Below are 26,265 nucleotides of genomic sequence, written 5' to 3' on the forward strand. Positions count from 1 at the left end.
CTTGCTTTTCTGACGATCCAGCGGATGTTAGCAATTTAACCTCTGGTTCTTCTGCCTTTTCAAAAACCAGCTTGAACATCTGGAAGTTCAGAGTTCATGTATTATTGAAGCCTGGCTTGGAGACTTTTGAGCAGTACTCTACTAGTGTGTGAGATGAGTGCAATTGTGTGGTAGTTTGAACATTCTTTGGGATTGGATGGGATACCAAGGTAAAGATATTTATCAGCAGTCATTAATACACAGGCCTCTATTATTTATGGAAACATTCCTGGGCCTAAAAGTGTAACCATGGAAATGACAAGTTATATTTAATTAACAACCATAAGGTAAAATTAAATACACACAACTTAAATATGATACAACATAATACACAATGAAATAACAGATACAAATAGTATAGTCATTATATATTAAAATGTATTATATATACATGTAAATAAACACAGCTAAAACCATAGTAATCAAAAGAAAAAAAAAAAACCCTCAAGTTTATGTTCATCAAGGAAATGAGATGATTATGGAGAAATGAAAAAAGAAAACTAAAGAATGGTTAGAAAGATGGAATCAGAATACAAAATAAGAAATCAAGATATTATACATCTTCTCTCTTTTTCTTCAGTATTTCCAAAGGAATGGTCCAAAGCACCAAATGCTAAATCAAGCTTAATTTCTATATATATATATATATAAAACAATTTTCATACTGAAGCTTGCTGGTTCTCTTTCCTCTAAATTGATTTCACTGTTTTCAGGTAAAGTGTTATAAATAATGGCAAGTGACTACAATTAGGTTTAAGATTATAACCTACTCACTTGGAAACATGATGATAGTTTCTCTTTCACAATAATTTCAACAGAAATCTTAGAAATGAATCTCCCTGCATTGGCTTGGCTTATATGAACATCCCTGAACAAAGCCTCTTTATAAAAGTGAAAGTGGAGAGTGAAAAAGTTGGCTTAAAGCTCAACATTCAGAAAACTAAGATCATGGCATCTGGTCCCATCACTTTATGGGAAATAGATGGGGAAACAGTGGAAACAGTGTCACAATTTATTTTTCTGGGCTCCAAAATCACTGCAGATGGTGACTGCAGCCATGAAATTCAAAGACGCTTACTCCTTGGAAGGAAAGTTATGACCAACCTAGATAGCATATTCAAAAGCAGAGACATTACTTTGCCAACAAAGGTTTGTCTAGTCAAGGCTATGATTTTTCCTGTGGTCATGTATGGATGTGAGAGTTGGACTGTGAAGAAGGCGGAGCGCCGAAGAATGGATGCTTCTGAACTGTGGTGTTGGAGAAGACTCTTGCGAGTCCCTTGAACTGCAAGGAGATCCAACCAGTCCATTCTGAAGATCAGCCCTGGGATCTCTTTGGAAGGAATGATGCCAAAGCTGAAACTCCAGTACTTTGGCCACCTCATGCGAAGAGTTGACTCATTGGAAAAGACTCTGATGCTGGGGAGGGATTGGGGGCAGGAGGAGAAAGGGACGACAGAGGATGAGATGGCTGGATGGCATCACTGACTCAATGGACGTGAGTCTGAATGAACTCCGGGAGTTGGTGATGGACAGGGAGGCCTGGCGTGCTGCGATTCATGGGGTCGCTAAGAGTCAGACACGACTGAGCAACTGAACTGAACTCAACTGAACCAATCACTTCAAAAAAGGAAGAGAACTGTATTTTGAAGCACAGGTCACATGTTCAGTCCTGGAACTACCCTGTGAGATCAATCCCCCTTGAGCTATATAGCTTGCAAATATCAGACAAGGAGGAAATGAATGCTGAAAAGGCAAAAACGAAGGAAATGTCACACTTCACACCTAGAAGTGATCATAATATTGTAGTTCTTTAAAAAAATGTGATAGCTTTAATATAATTCCAAGCTTCAATGCTACAAGAATAGTACAAGGAAGTTCAAAATATCTTTCAAGCAAATTCTCCAATTTTTTAAATTTAGACTCACATATGCCAACACATCTGCATATGTGTGTCTGAGTATGTGCATAAAACCCTTTATGATCAGTTTTAGAGTATACTGGATACATGGTGCACATATACCTCTAAATATGGCAGTGTGTATTTATTAAGGACAAGGACGTTCTTACACAAATGTTGCATTTTTGAATAAATATGGTGAAAATTTTTTAAATCTTTCTTAATACTGAAATCTCCTTAATTTAACAATAGCAAAAAAAGAGGTCTGTGTCACAAAGTCTCTTAATATTCCTGGAAAGAAAATATATTTCCATTACAAATAAAGAGAAAATGCAACATCACTAAAACAAAGTATTTCTTGGTCCATTTCTTTTAAAACATGTGATTTTCATTACTGAGAATTTTTCAGTTCTTGCCAGTAGTCATAGAAGATTCAAATTTCATTTACAAAGTTCTCCACTCCCAGGTGAATAATAATCAATGTCTACAACCCCTGACAAAGTAAACCAATTGATTATACACTTTACCCCCACAAAAGTCTGCCAAGTCCAGCCAGTAGACTGCCAAAGCACAAATGTTTGACATCCGAGATAGTGAGGGTACATGGAGAGATGACATGCATTCTTCACAGGAATCTCAGCAGAGTTAATATGAATTTGGCATACTCTTGAGTCTTATTTTCTCCATTTTAAAGATGAAAGGATTCCACATCAGGCTAAGTTACAGGACCAGATTTACCCTCTCGTGTGAAACAATCAAAATATTGGTTTGGGGGTGGGGGGAGGACTATATGAAGTGAAGGTATGCAAGACACAGGAAATCAGGCAACAGAGGACTGTGGACCCTACCACACAAAAAACAAGGGGAACCCTGCAAATTATCCCAGCTGACTGCCTTGAGAGAACTTCCAGGATCTAGTGCAGAGAGAACAACCAAGCAAAGATTGGCACTCTCTCTGAGAGACAGAGCTGACAGTACACAGAGATGTGCCCAAAGTTCTCAGGAAAGTGTACCAAAGAAGATAGAACTACACAGAGAGACAACTCCATAGAACTTCAAAGGATCTTCTCAAGAATTCAACAGAAAGAAGAAAGAGGTATGGATATGTAAATGTTCAATAATCACATTAGAAACTGTTCAATGTCATAAACCCACTGCTGCTGCTACTGCTAAGTCGCTTCAGTCGTGTCCGACTCTGTGCGACCCCACAGACGGCAGCCCACTAGGCTCCTCTGTCCCTACTAGGAAGACAATACTCAAAAAATTGAAAATAACAAATATTGACAAGGATGTGGAAAAATAGGAATCATTTAGTACATTGCTAGTGGAAATAAAAAATGGTTCAGCTAATGTGATAACAGTCTGGAGGTTCCTCAATAATATAGATTTATCATATGACCCAGCAATTCAACTCCTAGATATATTCACAAAATAAGCAAAACCAAGTACTCAAACCAATATATGTAGTCATATATTCTAAATATATATAGTCATATATTCTAAATATATATACATATGTTCATAGGAGCATTTATTGATAATTTCCAAAATGTGGAAACTATTCAGATGTCTATAAAGGATGAATGGATAAACAAATAATAATGTATATACACAATGGAATATTATTTGACCACAAAAAAGGAATGAAGTACTGACATGCTATAACGTGGAGAAAGAAATGGCAACCTACTCCAGTATTCTTGTCTGGAAAATTCCATGGCGACAGGAGTCTGGTGGGCTGCAGTTCATGGGGTTGCAAAGAGCTGGACAAAACTGAGCACACGCATACACACATGCTGTAATGTGGATGAACCTTGAAAATATGCTAAGTATAAGAAGCCAGGTGAAATAGGTCACATAATTCAAGTGGGAAATGAAGAGGAACCAGACAATAAGAACAAGAAACAGAGAAAAAAGAGAAACCCAGAGAAGTGGCATATGGAAGAAAGTATTTCAAGGAATAGTGATCAACATTTAAATTATTGCTGCCAAATTAAAAAAATAAGGACTGCCAGCTGAATGTAACAATATTTAGATTACCAGTAATTTGGACAAGCTCAGTTTCAATGGAGTAGGGGGAGCAAAAGACTGAATGAAATGCATTCAGAAACAGGAAGAGAAGAAATGGAGATGATACGTATAAAATGATTCTTTTGAGAAATTTTATTGCACAGGGCAAATAAATATAGTGGTAGCTGTTGAGGAGAAAGTGGGATCCAAAGAAAGTTTTGTTTGTTTGCTTTCCTAAGACAAGAGACAGCAGGTTTACAGCCTGGGAAGAATGATCCAGCAGAGAGGGAAAAAGTGAATGATACAAGTGAATGAGTACAGATTTACTGCAGTGATATTCTTGAATAGGGAGAAGAGGGTATCTAGTGACTCACCGTTAGATAGTAGCATGGTTATTTCATCTATAGTAACTTGAAAGCAGAGAACTGTAAAGATACTGCAAGGGAAGTTATGGTTGTGCACTTGAGTGTGTGTATGATAGCTTCTTCTCATAGCTTCATTTTTTTTTTTTTTTTCAGAGAAGCAGGAAGCAAAATCATTATCCATGAAAGGGATTTCAAGGAGCTGAGTGTCACTGATGGAGAACAGTTTGAGGAAAGGATAAAATGAGAAACAGTGGTTTAAGGACAGTGCTTCTCAAATTTGAACGTGCTTAAAAGTCACCTGGGGAACTGTATTAACATGCAGGTTATGATTCTATGGATCTAGTGTGTAGCCTGAGATGGTGCAGTTCTAACAAGCCCCCATATGATGCTAATATAAGCAAGAATAGGAGAGCACAGGATAAAGAGACTAGCGGAGGAAAAGGAACGATTACAAAGAAGCAGTAAGATCCTTTTTAGATGCTGCTGCTGTTTAGTCACTGAGTCGTGGGCAACTCTTTGCCACCCCATGGACTGCAGCCCCTCCAGGCTCCTCTATCCATGGGATTTCCCAGGCAAGAATACTGGAGTGGGTAGCTATTTCCTTCTCCAGGAGATCTTCCACACCCAGGGACTGAACCTGGGTCTCCTACGGGGCAGGCAGACTCTTTACCACTGAGTCACCTGGGAAGCCCGCTTTTAGAACAGTGGTCACAAAATTACATTAAGACAGTCAACATGACTATGTATTTTTCTGATTTCAAAGAGTTGTTACCTGGAACAACAACAACAACAAATCTCACTTTAAATGGCTATTGTTTTCATTATATATAAATGTAAAAAAGGGTTAAGCTATGATTCTTAACTTTCAGGTGGCAAAATAAACATAATTGCACTTTTCATGTACTAGGCACTACTCTAAAAACTTTTAAGGCTTTGCTGCTAAGTTGCTTCAGTCGTGTCTGACTCTGCGCGACCCCAGAGACAGCAGCCCACCAGGCTCCGCCGTCCCTGGGATTCTCCAGGCAAGAACACTGGAGTGGGTTGCCATTTCCTTCTCCAATGCATGAAAGTGAAAAGTGAAAGTGAAGTCGCTTAGTTGTGTCCGACTCTTCGCGACCCCAGGGACTGCAGCCGACCAGGCTCCTCTGTCCATGGGATTTTCCAAACAAAAGTATTGGAGTGGGTTGCCATTGCCTTCTCCGTTTAAGGCTTTACCTCATTAATTTTAACAACAACCCAAGGAAATAAGTGATACACTAAACTCATTTTATAGATGTTAAAATTGAGTCCTAAATAACACATGTTGAAGATCACAGAAGCAATTAAGCTCAGAAGATAGGATTTAAAACCAGGTCTATTTGACTATACAGCCCCACAATTATAATCTCGGGTCTATAATACTTCTCAAAGAAGTCATCTCTTCCAAGTATCCACTAACGGGTTTTTTATAAAATATATAATTCAACTAAATAGCCTATTTTCCCCATAACACTTAAGTTTTAAGTCTTATTATTTCTTCCACATACACTTAAAATTTTACTGGAACCTCCTCTAGCTTCTGTCTTTTTTAACTGTATGTTTGTTCACATTATTTTCCATTTTCTAGTGCTATGCAACAGGCTGTGACTAGATTTTTTACTATTTACAGTAAATATTTTTAAATGATAGTGAAAAGACATCCTATTTTGGAGTCAAAATAAAGTGTAAGTCTGTATCTATTTTGAGCTAAAAGCCTTATTTATAAACAGTCTGTTAAAGTATAATTTATGTTTCTTTAAAGCTACTCAACTAAACTATGATTGGTAAATAGGGTAATGAGATCAGCATACATAACCAAAAGGTTATATTGATTCATACACAACTTTTCTCAGTACATTTCAAGGCTATCAGCTTTCTCACCATGAATGAGAAAGCTTCAGTAACATTATGATGTGAAAAGGCTGATAATTCCATGGAAGAGCTTTTCTCCCACACAGACAGTGAGTGATTCAGAATCTTCCTGATCACTAGATCTTCCATATGTTAAGCTATCTGAAGATGGGAGTGCAGATAAAGATGCTAAGACATTTATCCTAAGCATAAAAAAATATAAAAGTCTACATACTGATTCAGAGTTTTTCATTTTGAGGAGAATGGTCACTCTTAAAAGCAAATTTTCTCAAAGGTTTACATCTCAAACAAATTATGAGACCCAAACCTTAAGGCTACTTTGACAATGACGCTGATTACAATTGTCAGAGGAGACTTAACGATGGTATTCTCACCAAAACTTTTAGTTTGGTAACTCTGGTTACCAGAGTAACCAGTACTCTGGTTATAAAGTTCTATATACATGTACACACACATATGCACATGTATGTAACTGCTTCTACTCCAATTTTCCCTAAAAGCCCTTTTAAAAGTATATGCCAAATGGAAGATTTCTTTAGGAATGAGTGTATGGCATTATGGCAGAAATGCTTCTGCTGTAGAATGCCTTTACATGCATGCATTTGCATGCGTGTGTCCCATACACAAACACATGCAAATGTATATGTGTGATATTATTTGCAGGATCCTCTGATAAATTTTCAATTTATTTCCCATTTCAATAATCGTGATCTATTAACTCTGAATTACTTGTAATCTTAAATATATATACACATATGCATACATACATATGCATATGTGTATGACATGTATATATGTAAATGCAGAGACAGAAAAAAAGAGTAAGAAAAGGGAAGGCGATAGGGAGAGAAAGACAGCAGACACTTACTATGTATCTGTCACTATTCTAGGCCTGACCATGAGATAGTATTTCAAAAGGATATGATATTAAAAAAATCACCTAAAATGATAACTTTATATATCTAATGATTAGATAACAAAGATAGTCTCAACAGACAATAACCATATATAATGGCACTAGAACCATCAAATGGTTCTTAGGGAAGACTCACTCTACATTAAATGACCCTCTTTACTCATCGTACATGATTAACAGGGACTTCCTAATTTATATGTGACCATTCTTCCCTTGTTTTTCCATTAGACCGCATAGCTATCTTCAATCACCCATTCAATCAACATTCATCAGGCACTACAATAGGAGCTGAAGTTACAAAGACATAGTTAAAACAGAATCACTGCCCTAACCAATGTTTAGTAAAGAAACTGTAGTAAACAAATAAGAGCAATGCCCAAGAATGTACAAAGTTTAATGAAAACCAAGAGGTACAGAAAGCTTTGAAGTCAAAGGTGTAGGACTGAATCAGGCATTGACACCAACTTTAAGTTCCTGATGTTATCATTTCACTGCATATATTTTCTTAAAGTCAAATGAGATTAACACCACATAATGTATAGAGCTGTTCTGAAGACTGAATGAGACACTTTATAAAATTACTGGTACACAGAAAACAAAAAGTCACAGTTACTGCAATCATTATCATCGCTGTCATCAAAACCACAGCTTAGGGATGAAATGAGATGAAGAACTAAAAATAGTTCTGTCTTTAGATTTTTCAGAACTAGACATGTCATTTACCAGCAACAAAAGCTTCTTGAATTACCGGGTTAAGGTAACAAATCCCACAAAATGTCTTCCAAGAAACAGATGTACAGGAAGAAAAACTCAGCATCTTGGGGGTTGGGGTGGGGTGGGGATACAGTACTGATAGATACATTCAAGAAATGAAAATCCCGTAGAATCAAAATTACTAATAGTGAGGAGTTCCTTAATCAAGTCAGTCTTTATAGGAGGGCCTGGAGGACACCAGTATCTACATATGCCCAAAGGCAGCTTCCCTGGTGGCTCAGACAGCAAAAAACCTGCCTGCAATTCGGGAGACCCAGGTTTGATTTCTGGGTCAGGAAGATTTCCTGGTGTAGGAAATGGCAACCCACTCCAGTATTCTTGCCTGAAGAATTCCATAAATGGAGGATCCTGGTGGGCTACAGTCCATGGGGTTGCAAAAAGTTGGACACAACTGAGTGACTAACACTTTCACTTTCAAAGGCAGCCATACCAAATAGCACACCTTTTCATCCACTTGTATTCAATGTATGTCTTCATGATAGTTGAAGGAGAATTACTCTGTCCCTAAACTGATAAAATCTGAGTAGGCCAATTCTGCACGTTAGGAAACCAGGGTGCACAAACCTCACTTATCTAATAAGCCAAGGATGCAAAAGACTGACAATCCTGGATGTTATTCTCCAAAAGTTGTCTTAATTAGGATCAGCATGGGTTAACAGGTGTACCAGAAGTACAACTCTGATATCCCTCCTTCATGGGAGATGCTGTTCTGATATTCTGCTATAGAGACTGCCTGCAATCCTGCCCCTCCCCACTCTGTGTTTCCGTTCTAAGAAGGGGTCAGCAAATACAGTCTGCAAGCCAAATTCAGTGTATCTTCTTTTGTACAGATAAACTAAGAAAGACTTTAACATTTTTTTAAAAGTTGAAAAAGTTCAGAAGAAAATATTGTTTGAAAATTATACTAAATTCAAATTTTGGTGTCTGTAATAGCGTTTGACTGGAACACAGCACATTCATTCATTTACATACTGCCTCCAGCTGCTTTCCTGTTACCATAGCAAAATCCAGTAACTGAAACAGAGACCTATGGTCTGCAAAATCTAAAATGTTTATTACGTGGCCTTTTGTAAAGAGTCTGCCAACCCCTGATGTGAGACAATGTATGAGAGGTATGGCTCCGAACCCCAACACTGAGGGGCACTGAATGCCTATCCATTCCTTATAATGCAGTGAGTGTCCAGTGGATTTCATATTAAGACTCTGTTGGTAAGATCACTCTGAAGTCCATTTCCGATAATAATACCAGGTCATAGCCATCATTTGCCAAGCATTTACTACTATATGCCAGGTATTATCATTTTCATTATATGAATGAGGAAACTGTATGAGTGGTGGTAATTTGTTCAAGTTAACTATAGATAGTAAATCAATCCTAGTATTATCGCCCGTAGGCATAAACAACTGCCTGAAATAAGAGTACAGAGAGTAAAAAAAAAAAAAAAAAAAAAACTGGAAGTAATGATCTGCCTCAAAACAAAATAATTTTCCACAATGATGTGGAAAATGATGAAATAATGAATACTTTATGGAAAACAAAATCAATGTCCCTGAGAGGAAGGGACAATAACCAATGAAACCTTTTGAAAGAACAAACAAAACTGGCTCCCATTGTTTGTTTCCTTATTTCTGTCGGTGGTACCACAATTCTGCCAATTTTCTAAGTAATATAACAGACTACTTATACCACCTTTTGCTCTTACCAGTAGATCATACCCAAGTAGTCATAAATCTAGAAGAAAAAGATCATCAGAAAAGAATATATATCTTTATTCTCAAATTATACCCTTCCTATTCTTAAAATATTAACATTTTCACATTTTGATTTCTGAATGAAGGAGATTTTAAATAGTAACTTTAAACTTTTTTCTTATTTGAAAAAGTTAAGAAACTTGGTATCCAAAAAAAGAAAGCAATATAAACTTATAGTACGAAGTCTTCATTGTCTTAGTTGTAATATCTTCAAGTTTACAAAATAATGTTTTGAAAGAATAAAACAGTGTTTTTTTCCGTGTAGGCAAGTAATACTAATGTGTGACTTTGATTGCACAATGATTCATAACCAAGAAGCCCAGCTTTTCAATTAGAATGAGCACACTTGAGTTATAATATCTTCAAGTTTACAAAATAATGTTTTGAAAGAATAAAACAGTGTTTTTTTCCGTGTAGGCAAGTAATACTAATGTGTGACTTTGATTGCACAATGATTCACAACCAAGAAGCCCAGCTTTTCAATTAGAATGAGCACACTGCTAATATGATTAACCCACATATTAAACTAGATACATTCTATTTAACTCTGTACTTATTCTTTATTTCTATTACAAATACTCACTGTTGAGCAACAGTCAACTTTGGTAATTTACATTTAAAAAATAAGTGTACATTTTAAAATCACCCATAGGACTCAGTATATCTAGTATACCTTCATTATGATACCCACGTTCTTGTGCTTCTTATCCTTTATATTTATCCATCATCATTAGCACGGCTTTTTTTTTTTAAGAAATTACACTGAATATAACTGATATATTCACTTTACAGCCAAATTAGAAAAGCCTAGATATATTTTAACAGAGAAAAATATTAAGGATCCAGCTGTTCAAAATAAAAAAAAGTATAAAATAAATCATTGAGAGAAAATATTCTAGCTTTTAAGAATATGTTACTTTAAAAAGTCAGTGTTATCTCATGATTATAAAATTTTATTCAAGAAATAGCAAAAATATTTTAATTTGCAAAGAACTATATTTTTAAAGTGAGTTTATATTCTACATGTTACAAGAGTAATCAAGACAAAGTTCAACAAATACACCATACGTAAATACTTATTTCTAAAGATATGACTTACTTTATAATAATATTAAATAATTCACAAAAAAAGTATTATCTACCAGAGTAATCTCAAATATTATTACTACATACTATAAAAACTATTTTGTTACATATGGCCAAGAATTTGAAGTACTTCAATCTATTATTATCACAACTGGAAAGATCTCAAATTAAAAATTTTACTGGGATGCTAAAGATTAGATAGTAAGTATCCAATGATGAGAATGTGTATTTGCTTTGGAAAGATAACTGCCAAACTGATGTCTTCCTTGCTTATCCTCTCCTGATGATCAAGATGTACATAATGACAGGACACTAATAGTAAATGGCACAGTACAGCAAACACCACAAGGTGGTGCTAATATCCTCTCATAACTGGCTGGATAGACCACTTAGCTAGTCTTCAGATGTGGGCTAAGGTGATGCTCTGCAACCCACAAGGTGGCTACCCAACCACAACATTCTCTGGTCTAAGAGAAAAAGCAAATCATTAACAATTCACATGGTTTTTATTATTTGTTGTAGAAAAAAATTTGAATTTATAATCCTCTAGACTTAACATCTGGACATTTTTCCCATTTAGTTACAATATATTACATGAAAAGAACGTAAGTCTATGAGCAACTACATTTACAATTGCTGTTTAGTCACTATCTTGTATCTGACTTTTTGACCCCACGAATTGTAGGCTGCCAGGCCCCTTTGTCCATGGGATTTTCCAGGCAAGAAGACTGAAGTGGGTAGCCATTTCCTTCTCCAGGGGATCTTCCTGACCCAGGGATTGAGCCTGGATCTCCTGCACTGGCAGGCAGATTCTGACCACTGAGCCACAAGGGAAGCCCCAAAGCATGCACTGATTTTACACTACTATCAGATAAAATTAGTACTTTATCAATTAGTAACTTTATCAGTAAGTTTCTTAGGTGGACACCAGCACAAGTGACAACGAAACAGTTCAGTATCTGAAAACCCATATTCATAATTGCCAAAATCTGGTTCCCAAATTAGCACTTTCCCTCATTTCTGAATACATACTCATCTTAATGTAATGGACTCTTAGAAAAACAGTTTCCCACAATGTAGGTTCTAAAAACACTAAACCAATTGCTAAAGTCTCCCTTCCTTGAATTGCCTTTAGTCAGACAAACACACAGATGGATGGCAAGCTGGAATGGAGGATGAAAGAATGAAAGGAAGGGTAGAAAGAGCGAGGGAGGGAAGGAAAACAGACGGAAGGGTGAGAGAAAGGGAGGAAAGCAACAGGCTGGCTCCAGAAATACAACTGCAATTCAGAATAGAGAAAGAGAGTTGCTAGAGAGAGTCCACATAACATAAATATATATGCTGTACTGGGCATGTATATGAAGCTTTATATATACAAAGTAAGTAGTGAGAGACTTTATTTTTGGGGGCTCCAAAATCACTGCAAATGGTGACTACAGCCATTAAATTAAAAGATGCTTACTCCTTGGAAGAAAAGCTATGACCAACTTAGACAGCATATTAAAAAGCAGAAATATTACTTTGCCAACAAAGGTCCATCTAGTCAAAGCTATGGTTTTTCCAGTAGTCATGTATGGATGTGAGAGTTGGACTAGAAAGAAAGCTGAGCGCCAAAGAATGAATGCTTTTGAACTGTGGTGTTGGAGAAGACTCTTGAGAGTCCCTTGGACTACAAGGAGATCCAACCAGTCCATCCTAAAGGAAATCAGTTCTGAATATTCATTGGAAGGACTGATGCTGAAGCTGAAACTCCAATACTTTGTACCCCTGATGCAAAGAGCTAACCCTGATGCTGGGAAAGATTGAAGGAGGGAGGAGAAGGGGATGACAGAGGATGAGATGGTTGGATGGCATCACCGACTAGATGGACATGACTTTGAATAACTCTGGGAGTTGGTGATGGACAGGGAGGCCTGGTGTGCTGCAGTCCATTGGGTCACAAAGAGTCGGACACTACTGAGTGACTGAAATGAACTGAACTGAAATAATGCCCGCTGTCCAAATGGGTTTTAGAGAAGAAAGCTGCCCAAGATCATAAAAGGATTATCAGACTTCAAAGACTCTTTCATTATTCCATAAAATAATCATGCTAATTTCGATGAAGATAGTGTAGCAACAAAGTAGCAACTATGTGCCAAGCATTTTATGTTTCTCAGTTAAACCACACAACAATCCTAAAAGCTATTATTGTTTTCTATGTTACAGATTAGAAAACTACAGCACAGAGAGGTTGAGTGACTTTCCCAACGTCCCACCACTATTAAATGGTAAAGCTAGGATTGGAATCTAAGCAATGTGGCCATAATAAGTCTGCCACTTACCCACTTCACAATATTGCCACTCATAAAATACCAAATTATTTCCTTTGGGAATAAAATAAATAGCTATTTAATGAGGAGTAAAAGAAAAAAAACTTTTATTAAGTATATAAAATGAATAAAAAAAACCAATGCTACAACAGATCCTATGGACAGGGTCATCGAAGAGCATGAAATTGCAATAGGAACATACAATTCATCAGCTTGAAAAACATAAAAACACTTAAAAACCACAAAATAAGATATAAAAAAGTAAACTGGTTAATTATCAATGACTAAAGAAAACTAAAATAACTATAAAAACAATATAAGATATCAGAAAGGGTAAAGTATGATTAATTACAAACAACAGCTGACATTAAATGTTTTTTAAACAGCACTCACTTCAGATACAGCAGACTGGGACAATCACTAGAGAAAAGGTAGATTTTACCTGATTCTTTTTGGACAGAGAGGTTTGGAGAGGTGAGAAGGAGGGATAAAGGACATCCTGAGTATTTTAATATATAAGCAAAAAGTATGGATGCAGGAAAGTGAAAATTGTATTCAGGAGTAGTGTTTTGCATAGAAAATGTTAACAGAGAAAAGCTGAATAGGCTTTACTCTTCTTCAAATAGTCCTCAAAGCCTGGAGATGAGTAACATATCCATGTTTCTAGCTAGTTAAAAACATATTCTATAAAAAATACATCAGAAAGCATAAAAAAACGATTACAAATTATATGAAAAACCAATCAAAATAAAAATTGGCTGACTGGAACAGAAAGGAAAGAAAGAGAGACAGAAATGAAAGAACTAATGGGGAAAACCTAGAAGAAATTATTAAGTCAACCAATTTGCCATTCATAAAATACTCAAAAGCTGCATTAGAGATTCTCTAAGGTATTTAATTTTAAGTCATAGCTTCATACAGAACATGTAATAAAATTATAAAACTAAAGTTCATATTTTAAAATTACTTTATCATTAAAGGTAGGTAAAGTTATTTGATATCTTTGTGGGGGAGAGAGGATAATGGAGAATTTATTAAAATAATCAATGTGGTACTTCATAAGAAACTCCTAAACATACTATTTCATTTAAATCTCAGACCCCATGAGAAGTTACTTTACAGAAGAAGGAACATAGTCAATGAAGTATAGCGACAAATCCTAATTTATATTAAACCTGAAAATGCTAAGATTCAAAGCTAGTTTTCCAGACTTCAATCTGAAAACACAATTTCACTGTTGCCATTTGGTTTCTAATTTCATTACAAGAAAACTTATAGGGCAAGCAAGTGGAGTTTCTAAAAATTATGAACAGTAGCACTTGGACAAAATACACTAGTATTACATGGATAGCACACCTAGCCCTAAAGCAGTGACTGATAAAATCTTCCATGCAATAGGTAAGTACTGGGTGTCATCTATATGCTAACCACCACTGTAGACACTGGAGATATAGTAGTTAGTAGAGAAATAAACAAAAACAGGAAAATATCATCTAGTGATAAGTATAATTCAGAGAATTATAATAAAGTTATAGGGGAAAAATGAGTGACTCCTTAATACTGAGTGGTCATGGAATACCTTTCTATGAAGCTGACCTGTAAGCTGACACAGAGGCAGCCAACTGCAAAGCAGGAAGACCACCATTCCAAACAGAAGGCACAGCTAGAACAGCCCTAAACAGAAATATAAAGGCAGTGTAGCCAAAACAGAGTGAAAAAGAAGCAGAGTCACAGATTTGGTGAGAGGCAGGTAGGGGATTTTTAAGTTAGAAGAAGCAGTTGGAATTTTCTATTCTCAATATGATAAAAGAGGGTGGAGAATAGCATTAATTTATTATTAAGGAGGAAAAAAATATCAATTGTGTATAAAGAATACAGCAGAACAAACTTGGAAGCAGACACACCAGGTAAAGTTATAGTAGTCTAGGAGCTCTTAACCTTTTCCCCACCCCAAGTACCTGAAGGAAATTACACACTCCAACAAATAGCAGCAGTGGAGAAGAAATGCTGATAAAACTGCTTCCTCTCTTTCAGAGGATCTACTCTAGAAGGACTAGAGTAGGTAGTGTAGGTCGGTAGCATTCTCCACTGTTAACTCTCAACTTCCCTTCTCTCATGACGGGACATTTTCTCCTTTCTTTGTTCTGTTCTTTTCCTCTGCCTAGCCTAAAAGTCCACTTTGGATACTACTCCATCAGAATTAGATTTTTGTCTCAAAAGACCACTGAAATTACCTGAATTCAACATTCTTGGTACTTTAATAAAGTTCCGATTCTGGACAGAGGCAACTAAAAAAAAGACATCTTCACAAACGGATTTCTAATTTGTCTTATATAAGAAAACTCTAAAGATAATGTAGACTATAATAGGCAATTTTCATGTAAAAAATTCAATTTTGACATGCTTTCTGGATACAGGCAAATTTTTATCCAGTTTCAAAATAAATATTTAAAGATGAAATTCAAATTCCCAGCATAAGAACACACTAAAAACATCTATGAAAATTAAAACCACTCTCCGGAATCTGATGAAATATCCAATTTTAGTTTATTTCATTTCTTTGAATCCTAAGATATCTATTTGCTATTGTTTAGAAAGCAAAGACTTTGAAATATAAAATGAAGAGAAGTAGCAAGCTCACAAAAATGATTTTACCCCAAAATTGTAAGTTCTCAATTACTAACAGTAAAAATTCTCATTTTTCAGCTTAACCAAACGTTTCCTAACACTAATTCTTAGAAAGCAATCTGTGTTGCTATATCTATTTCTCTTAACAAAAACTCTTTAATTGTTACGGCATGTTCATTAGGAAACTAAACTGTGGGCTGAAATGACTTTTAAGTCAAATCTCATTTTCTCATACAAACAACGTTAAAATAACAGGGATTTTCTTGATCATGAAACTGATAATTTTGGAAATCAATATAATCATTTAATCAATTATAAGTGACATACCTATATACTATAAAACTTTTTAGAATTAAAAAAAATCACATAAAATCAAACATAATATTATACAATAACATAGTGTACATTTCTAAGATCTTTTCTTGTTCTTCATAGTTGTTTTAACTGCCACAAATCATTAAGGAGCCTTCCACAAGAATACGGAATCCAGGACTTTTTTGGAAATATTTTCAATCACTTTCAAAAGAAAGACTTTGGGGGAAGACTCAGGTCATGTAAATGAAATGACAAGAAACAGATTCAGGAATGCCTTTAGTGCTATCTTTTCTTAATAAGTGATAACATTAGCAAAGGAGTACTGTGTATTCTGATGTTCTCAAAGATGTTTGCTATATTAAGACTGTCTCCTCAAAACAAGTTCTTCAATTTAAATCTTAGGTAGGCAGGTCTGCCTTTAAAATCAGTGAACTAATCTTTATTTATCATAAAATCAATCATTTTCCTTTAACCTCTTCATTACATGCTGCTATATAATGTCAAAGAACTAGAATCAGATCAGATCAGATCAGTCACTCAGTCGTGTCTGACTATTTGAGACCCCATGAATCGCAGCACACCAGGCCTCCCTGTCCATCACCAACTCCCGGAGTTCACTCAGACTCACGTCCATTGAGTCAGTGATGCCATCCAGCCATCTCATCCTCTGTCGTCCCCTTCTCCTCTTGCCCCCAATCCCTCCCAGCATCAGAGTCTTTTCCAATGAGTCAACTCTTCGCATGAGGTGGCCAAAGTACTGGAGTTTTAGCTTTGGCATCATTCTTTCCAAAGAAATCCCAGGGCTGATCTCCTTCAGAATGGACTGATTGGATCTCCTTGAATACTAAAGGCTATTTCTCCTAGTTTCATATGATTAAATCTTTTATTATAAGGTTCTGTCATTCAGTTTTCCCTAGAATACTCATTAACACTGCTTTTCCTTTTTAATCAGCTTTTTTGCAGTACTGATATATGTGTGACTATCAAGAACAGAAGTACTTTTGTTTTTTTGCTTTTCACTAAATATATCAGATTATGCTCTTACTGCATAAAAGTATTGTGTTTTTTTGTTTTTTTTTTTTTTAATGTGGACCACTTTTAAAGACTTTACTAAATTTGTTACATTATTGCTTCCGTCATTTACATTCTGGGTTTTTGGCCATGAGGCATGTGGATCTTAGCTCCCTGACCAGGAATGGAACCCACACCCCCTGCATCAGAAGGTGAAATCTTAACCACCAGACTGTCAGGGAAGCCTTTGCAGAAAATTTTTAGAATCTGGCTTTTGGAATTTCTTAAAAGAAAAATCTGTTCTTCAAATTACATAAAAAATTATTTTCTTTTACTTGTTAGCCAAAGCAAGGTCAAGTTTTCTCAGTCATATATAATTTTTATCTTTTTAAGATTTAGCTTGTTTCTTATAACTCCCCATTTTTTCTAATTACTCTAAAAAGCTATTTGCAAACCAAGAGGTCCCTATTTCTATAGGAAGGCTGGAGAAACAAACTAAGGCTGAAAATAAGTTGATGAAACTCTTCAGAAAAGACACAAGACACTGGATGGTAACTTTATGTGTGTGAGGCCTACCTTCTACCAGTAACAGAGGAATGACAGGGCGGTGTAAGCTGTCAGCACCTAAACATCTGAAATTATTGGAAATAAAATCACTTAAGGGAAAGGCTGCTTATAATCTTCTGGGATAGCTTTGAAACCGGATGTTTTAAACTACAGAGGTAGATTTAGTTACTTCTACCATGTTTCATTTATAAATGTTGAGAATGCTAAGATGGCATCCACAATGAAGATGGCAGGAAAGAAAAATTCATCTGGCCTGTTATACAGAGTGAAACAAGTCAGAAAGAGGAAAACAAATATCATATATTAACACATAAATGGGGAATCTAGGAAAATGGTGTAATGAACCTATTTGCAGGGCAGCAACAGAGACTCAGACCTAGAGAATGGGCCTGTGGGCACAGTGGGGGAAGAAGAGGGTAGGACAAATTGAGAAAATAGCACTGACATATATACACTACCATGCGTAGAACAGATAGCTAATAAGAAGCTGCTATAACACAGGGAGCTCTACCTGGTGCTGTAATGACCCGGGGTTGGGGGTGGGGGCCGTGGGGAGAGCTTCAAGAGGAAGGGGATACATGTATACTTATGGCTGATTAGCACTGCTATACAGCAAAAACCAACACAACATTGTAAAGCAATTAATTTCTAATTAAAACTTTTTTTTTGAGAATTTTTAAAATAAGTTTTTACAAATAATGTATCCAAAGATTTTTGACCCACTACATACAGTAAGAATCTCGTTAAGAAAAATATACAGATTTTGATAAGAGTTTAAACTCTGAGAGAAAATTTAAAGCCTGATGCCAAGTCCTTAGATTGCTACTGCTTCAATTTCAAAAGACCAGTGGACAGAAATTTTAGTACACAGACTCCACTATGCTGTGGAGTTCCTTTTTTCCTGGGTCAGCCAGCTTTATTCTGCTTCATTAACCCCTTCTTTGCTCCTTGATGGATTCTGGAATCCAGTTTCCAGATTTTTGGATTTCCTTTAATAGGAAACTTCACAATCATTTCCTGGGGATTTTTTAAATTAAAAAAATCCATCTGACATAAGAATGATGGATTATAACCTTATACTAAAATGTGTTAAGTGCAGCTGAACTCCTCTATAACAAAGAACTGATCCCCCAGTCAGAACTGACCATTCTTTCAACAACACTTTCATCCCGTATACTACTACTACAGTGATTTGTAATAAGACATGTATTTTTCTCTCTGGATATTAAGATAGTCAAAGACTTTTCAATCACTACTATTGTAACAGGACTCATAACAAAAGTTTATTGACCATCACTTGCCAGTTCTCTTGAACACGCACATTTAATGTGAATAAATATTTAAACAATTAAAGTACATGTGATATTATGTAGTAAATATATAAATAAGATGCAATGAATATTTAGAGAAATATGATAGAGGAAACCACTAAGTTTCTCAGCGAGTGGATGCATTTTAAAGGAGGTAATATCTGATCTGGATCTAAAAAATTCAGTAAGGTGAATTCCCTGGTGGTTCAATGGTCAGAACTCCACATTCTCACGACTTAGGGCCCAGGTTGATGCCCTGGTCAGGGAACTAAGATTCCAGAAGCCACACACTATGACCAAATAATAATAATAAAATAAGATACCAAGGTATTAAAACACACAGACACACACACATACACACACGTATGGTTCAGGACCAAGAAAAGCAATGAATGTAAGCCAATCAAGAGAGTGAAAGTAAATAGGTGATATCACTCAATTAAATTTAGACTAAAATCCTGTGGGCAATAAGGATCCATAAGGTGAAAGAGTTACTGATCAGAACCTCTGTGGGAAGATGGATAAATAAGTGAAAGGGATTGATCAACAAAGGACAAAGAAACCTAACAAAAGCTACAAATACTGTGGAATAAACATTAGAAATAGTAACAGCATGAATACATTTAAGAACTCATGGTTGGCAAGTCACCTTATTTCAGAATGGTATTTTCAAATCAAGAATCTATTTTTCCAATAGAATAAATTATTTAAAGTACTGAAAGAGTGCGAGGCCCTTTTGTTCGGATGAGGGGAGGGCAGTTGGCCTGGGCCAGGTACGTCTTCAGGGAAGGGGTTCGACCAAGGTCACTGGGCTTGTTGCTTCTCTGGTCGCCACTCCCCTGGCTGGCCAGACAAGACTCGCCAGCAGTGCAGCAGCCATTCCTCTCGTGCTTGTGGGCGCTGCTCTGAGCAGTGTCACCCTTTATACCAGAAAGTTTGCGGGCACTATGGGGAAAAAGAAAACCAGATGAAAGTGGAGGGAGGTGCTAGAATAAGAGAAAGAAAATCTGTGGTGGAAAAAGTTCCAGACTGCCCAGTGGTACACGGCAAAGTGGTATACCTCCGAAGTGGAAGGGGTTCTCAGAGGACAATGCATGGAGCAGAAGAGAACCTGGAATGCCCTGGCCTCATTGCCAAGTTTCTGCATTTACAGAAGAAAGCACACAGGACAAATAAATCAGAGAGAGGTAAGCACAAAGCTGATTCTGATTCTGATTTGGAAAATAAGGTGGAAGACAGCAAACCAAACAAGAAGAAAGAAGAGTCAGAAAACCCATGAGGCTTTGCCCAGGGTTTGGAACTGGAACAGGCTACTGGAGCGACAGACTCCAGTGGAGAACTCATGCTTCAGGTGAATTGGAAATACTCTGATGCCACCGACTTGGTCCCTGCCAAGGTCAAGCACCCATAGATAGTCATATACCTCTGTAAGGAAAGGCTGACTTGGCATTCCTACCCCTCAGAGGATGATGACAAAACAATGACAGGAATTAACTCTCCTGAGTACCAGACCCTCTCACATCTGACTGTGGGTTTCAAGTGGGGGCAAGAAGGAGTTCTACTTGTCTTGACACCATAAAGATGGCTTGAGAAGATGTCCCTTGACGAGCCAGTATAGTTTCTGTGCTCTACAGCAGCCCAAGTGCTTTAAAGCTGTTCCATGCTACATAGTTTGCACGCCCATCCCTGTGGAGGGAAACAAGGGTCAGTGTTTCAAGGCAACCGATTCTGAACTTTGTTAAGAACAAAGGCCTTTCTATGAAGGACAAAACTTGCAGGATGGGATGTGGGAGAGCAGGAAACATCCACAACCCAGAGCCCCACTAGTGTGAATTCTGCAATTCTTACAGCAAAGCATGTGCACAGTTTTTGGCTAGTGTATTACTACTAGTGTATTATTTGGGGTGGAGCGGATGGGGTGTGAAAGAAGGGAGATAGGTTAGGATCACTTTTGTTAACATTTGGGAAAACAGTGAAACAAAGGAAAGAACCACTAATGATGACTGGATTCTGTGTCCAGTACTGCAGCCTTTCAAAAAACGTCATTGGCAACCTGAATGAGGATAGTGAAACACTGTTTAAAAGCTACAAATGCCTCAAACACAGAAGCTATGGTGTTCCCTGCCTGAGCTTAATGCTGTTCCCAACAATGGACTAAGCCAGTTAAGAAGTTACCAAAGCTGCCACTTGGGGGATGGAAACTGGTTGTGGAGGAAAAATCTTGTGAACACTGGCAGATCATTTTGTCTTAGAGGTGTTCATTCTTGAAACTGACAAGAAGACCCTTTCTTTTCCAATTATGAAGTTACAAATATCAGCTTCTCCATCCAAGCCACTGGATGAAATATTTTGGGAAGGGAAGAAGGTGGTATGGGCTTGCCTGGTGGCTCTGACAGTAAAGAATCTGCCTGCAATGCTGGAGTCCTTGGTTCAATCCCTGGGTTGGGATGATCCCCTGGAGGAGGGCATGGCAACCCACTCCAGGATTCTTGCCTGGAGAATCCCATGGACAGACGAGCCTGGCAGGCTACAGTCCATGGGGTTGCAGAGTCGGGCATGGCTGAGAGACTAAGGAGAAGCTCAAGAGGGTGGTATAGGAGGTAGGTGAGCAGAGAAAGACAAGGGCCAGTGCTCATAGGGTGGAAACTCTTGGAGCCTCTGTTTTTCAACTTTGAAACTATTGGGGCACGGTTCAGTTACTGACAGTACAACTTCAAGAGTAGAACGATTTCAAAAGCCCTGGTCTCAGGAGAAGATTTAATTTTCTTACTGGGGCAGTGGTTCACTTTAAAATAAAATAAAATTTTTAATCATAAGAATTAACTAAAACCCAAATGCTGTCTTGAATCATGAGATCCATCAGTTCCTGACATCATAGAGACCTGAATCTAGAAACCCACTGTTAACTTTTAGGCATCTGTTAGGTTTCTGTGAAAATTTTTGTTTAAATGTAAACTTCATATCAACACTGTCGGTTTTTGTCTTAATAAAACTATAGATTTATTTCTGTAAAAAGTACTGAATATATCCCTAAGAAAAGCTGAGAAAGGAACTGCTACTTTTTATTTTATAATTATCATTATCATAATTGTTTTGTCACAAATACTGAAAATTAAATGACTTCAAAATAATTTCAACTGCATGTATATGAACATGAACTACTATTAAATGACCAAACTTAATTTCAAGGTAGTAGTATTTTAAAATACTTTCATATTACATATGAAATAATATTCATATTATATATAAAGGTGCAGATCCACGCACCTCCTACTATCATATATAATTTCAAAAATTCCCCACATAATTTCATTTTAATTGCTAACCTTCCTCTCTAGAGAACTCTCTTAAATTTTCATTAGCTTTGCTGTTACTTTTAATTGCATTTACTGTGCAAGTCAGAAACCCAGATATTATCCTGAAAACCACTTCTCTCTTGATGACAGCCATACATCATTAAATACCAAAAAATTAACCTCCTAAATAATCCTCAAATCTTCTTCTACTCCTCTCCATCTCCAGCCTCCCTACCAAGATCAACTCCTATTTATCTCTCATAAGAATTCCTGTCATATCATCTCTCTACTGGTCTACCAACATCCTCTCTCATGGCAGCACCCACCGATCACAGCAGTTCTCCACAATGCAGCAAAAATGATCTTTTTAAAACAAAAAAAGATCCTGTCAGCACCACCTGTATCATAGCCTTCAATGGCTTCACACTGTGTTCAGGAGGAAAGCAGGGAACACGGGTCTCGGCAGAACGTAGCCCCTTTCTTTCTTCTCTCCAGCCTCCTCTTGCGCTGTCCTCCCTCTGCTCTCTCCCCTTCAGTTTCTCCCACTCACCAAGTTACTTCTGACATATCATTCTGTCAGAAAGGCTAATCTCTTCACCGCGTTAATGCCCACACTAACTCTTTCACACTGAAATTCAAACTTCACTTCAAGAAAGCTTTCACTAATTTTTCAAACCAAGTCAATTTTCCTGTTGTATAATCTCATAATATTATAATTTTTCTTTTGTGAGACTACTGTAATTTCTATTTTCTATTTACTTGTGTGATTACTTCTTCCTCCATCTTACAAGTTCTATGACAGTACCCATCAAACATTTTTTATAATCCAAAGTATGTTTACCACTTATATCAAAATTTGTTAAGTATGAAAAAATAGAACCATGCTGCAATGTATTAAAGCAATACAGAGTATACAGAAAGAATGCAAAATCTTCCCTCCTCCTCTCTAATCACCAGAAGTAACAACCATTACTATTCTATTCTGTATTTTTCAAGACTTTTCTCAAGAATTATAGTAAAGTATATATCTAAACATTATACTTTTTATAAAAACTGAATCAGCAAATAGAAATATAGGTTGCTCAGTTAAATTCAAATTTCAGATGAACAATGAATTTTTTATCATACAAGTATGTACTAAATATTATTTGTTGTTTATCTGAAGTTCAAATTAAACTTGATATACCATATCTAACAACTTTAATCATACTGATTATACCTCCAATAAGGAACTATGAAACTAAATAGGAAGAAAAAGGCTCGTTATTCTCAAATATGTAAAGCATTCTACATTCCTTAAAAATAAACTTCCATTTTCCTTTCCATGAGACAAAAATGGTCCATTTTAAGTATGAAAAACTGGAAGCCTGCTGAGAGTTACAAATTTTCTCAAAGTAACACTCAAAGATGGGTATTCAGCAGAAACTTTTCGTGGTATGAAAAGAATCCTGTAATTCAACTTTGTATGTATTTCAAATATATAAACTATATATCACATTTTATCATTAAATTTACAGGATAAAAATAATTTATACTTAAAAATAAAACATTCAAATCATTCTATGAATAAGTGAAAAACAAAGACTTTTAAAAAAGCTTCCTCACAAGTAATGAATCATGATGACTGAACTTTATTATTCTATGAAGATAAAATGATATGACCATTCTTACATCATTTAAACCAAATTTCAAAATGTTAATACCAAGCCTCGTTCTCTGATCAAAATCACCTTGACATTTAGAATAGAGTTGTTTTAAATGGTTCCACAGGAGAAACAGCACCATCTAATTATGTCCATGGTGTTTAGCATTGCAGAGGTAAAACAAATAACTTCTGCATGTCATCTGAAAATATTTATCTCCATAATCACTTTATTTAGCAATCATGATTTCATCTATGATCAGAAATGTGATAAACATGGGCTATAAATAGAGTTTATTTTGTTAGATACTTTAAAACATAAGACTATTTATTTGTTAATTATACTTCAAAAAAACCTGAAGGGGAAAAAAAACACCACTATAAGACCATAAAATTAATCTTAGCACCACATGGAGAAATCTTATGACATGTACTTCAGAGGTATTATTGGTTCAAGTTTGACCACAGTCAGTCAGCAGATTATAAAAATAAAATGATAATTCTCAGGTACAGACAATAATACCAGTTCAGTCAATCCAAATGAACAGGGGCAAGTTATATAATGACCTGAACAACATTTCCTAACATAAATTGAGGGTTATTTTTTTTAACAGTATAAACAGTTAGACCTAAAGTTAGACCTAAAACTTAAAGGATTATTGAAAAGTCTTGCATGAGTAAATAAGGAAACATGCACAAGATAATTCATGAGAGCATGATTTGTAATTTAGGGCAACAGAAAACTACTAAAAAATGAAAAAACAAGGGGTACACATTCATATAATGGATTAATATAATCAGAGAAAAAAATGAATGAACTATAGTTATACATAAGTTGAGTAAGAAAATGAAGCTGGAAAAAGAATATAAATGAAATGATATGTGTGGCAGCTAACATTTGCTCAGTAACATGCCACCCGAAAACTGAAGAGTGTTAAAACAATTAACATTTATTTGGCCTCTTATTCTGCAGGTCACCCACTAAGGGTAGCCCCAACTGGGAAGTCCTCCTGGAAGCCTTGATGGATCTCAGTTGAGGCTGATTCTGAGACCTGTGATCAGTTGCCAGGTTAGAAAGAGGCTGACTGCCTGCAGAGTACAGCACCTTACCTTTCCTCAACATGGTCTGTCATATTCTTCTTCAAACTTGTTCACATGGTTGTCTCAGGGTTCCAAATGTAGCAGAAAAGCAAGCTTCAAAATGCAAGTGTTTTTCAAATCTCTTTGTCATGTTTGCTAACGTCTTTGCGGCCAAAGCAAGTCATATGTATCAGTCAAATTAAAGAGATGTCCCTTCCACTTTATGGAAGGATCTACAATGTGACAACTTGCAAGAATAACAGGGATGAGAGAAATTTGTATCAAGCTTTATAATTTACCACAATATCACTTATACAATATTACACAAAAGAATACTCTGTGTACTGCTAAATGACACATGCATACACATGCTGCTGCTGCTGCTAAGTCACTTCAGTCGTGTCCAACTCTGTGCGACCCCAGAGACGGCAGCCCACCAGGCTCCCCCATCCCTGGGATTCTCCAGGTAAGAACACTGGAGTGGGTTGCCATTTTCTTCTCCAATGCATGAAAGTGAAAACTGAAAGTGAAGTCGCTCAGTCGTGTCCAACCCTTCGCGACCCCATGGACTGCAGACACCAGGCTCCTCGGTCCGTGGGATTTTCCAGGCAAGAGTACTGGAGTGGGGTGCCATCGCCTTCTCCAATGAATATATGTACAGTAACACTAAATGCCAGGTTCAAGACAGTGACTACGCTTGGCTGGAGAAGGGAAATGAGAAAGGGAAAAATAAAGAGAGAGCTTTAACTAAATTTATAGTTTTTCCCTGCATTAGCTAAAAGAAGGGTTTATGAATATTCTTAAAAAAAATAAACTATTACACCTTTTAGCATGCTTAAATAAAAGGAAATTCCCATAAATTAAGGGACTTATAAAAATCCATCAACACATATTACTAAATACAGACTGCAAAATAAAATCCGGCATAATTTTTTAAAAGCTCAGTGAATTAGAGGATCAATTTTCCATAAACTGCATAATCAAAAAAAACCACAAAGACATTAAAACAGACAGATAAAATCTGTTTAGAAATAAAAGCTGTTAAAAGATATAGATGCTCAAAACAGGTTAAAAAATACCTCCTTAGACAATTCAGTATCAAATATGGGCCAATAATTCAAAATCACAAAAATGACAAAATAAACTATCATGATCCATGATCAAAAGGAAACAACAAAAACAGACCTGAGAAAACTTTAAATAAAGAATTATTAAGTGCAGATGACAGTATGATAATGTTTGAATTAAAGAACAAAATGATGGCATGGAAAATTTAAGAATCAATTATAATCAAAAAGCCTAGAGAGCTGAAAGAAGTTCAAAATAAATTTTTACAACACTGCCTTCACTGAAATTAAAACACAGAGGATAAGTT

General features: G+C 36.3%; 1 protein-coding gene and 1 pseudogene across 24 annotated transcripts in view; one reads left to right on the forward strand and one right to left on the reverse strand.

Annotated features, from left to right (window-relative positions):
- The window catches only part of VPS13B (vacuolar protein sorting 13 homolog B), an 807,303-nt gene that overhangs the window by 499,679 nt on the left and 281,359 nt on the right, over nt 1-26,265 (reverse strand). The window contains exon 20 of one of the 24 annotated variants that reach the window (XM_070803115.1): nt 16,920-25,591. The exons of the other annotated variants lie outside the window; for them this stretch is intronic. Coding sequence (XP_070659216.1) covers nt 25,557-25,591 — 35 coding nt within the window. The 3' untranslated portion in view covers nt 16,920-25,556. Of the gene's footprint in view, nt 1-16,919; nt 25,592-26,265 lie in introns of those variants that run through there. 24 annotated transcript variants of the gene reach the window in all.
- Nucleotides 18,975-20,451, forward strand: LOC109568161 (chromobox protein homolog 1 pseudogene; annotated as a pseudogene).

The sequence above is a fragment of the Bos indicus genome, chromosome 14 (genome assembly GCF_029378745.1).
Source record: "Bos indicus isolate NIAB-ARS_2022 breed Sahiwal x Tharparkar chromosome 14, NIAB-ARS_B.indTharparkar_mat_pri_1.0, whole genome shotgun sequence".
In the NCBI taxonomy this organism is placed as follows: domain Eukaryota; kingdom Metazoa; phylum Chordata; class Mammalia; order Artiodactyla; family Bovidae; genus Bos; species Bos indicus.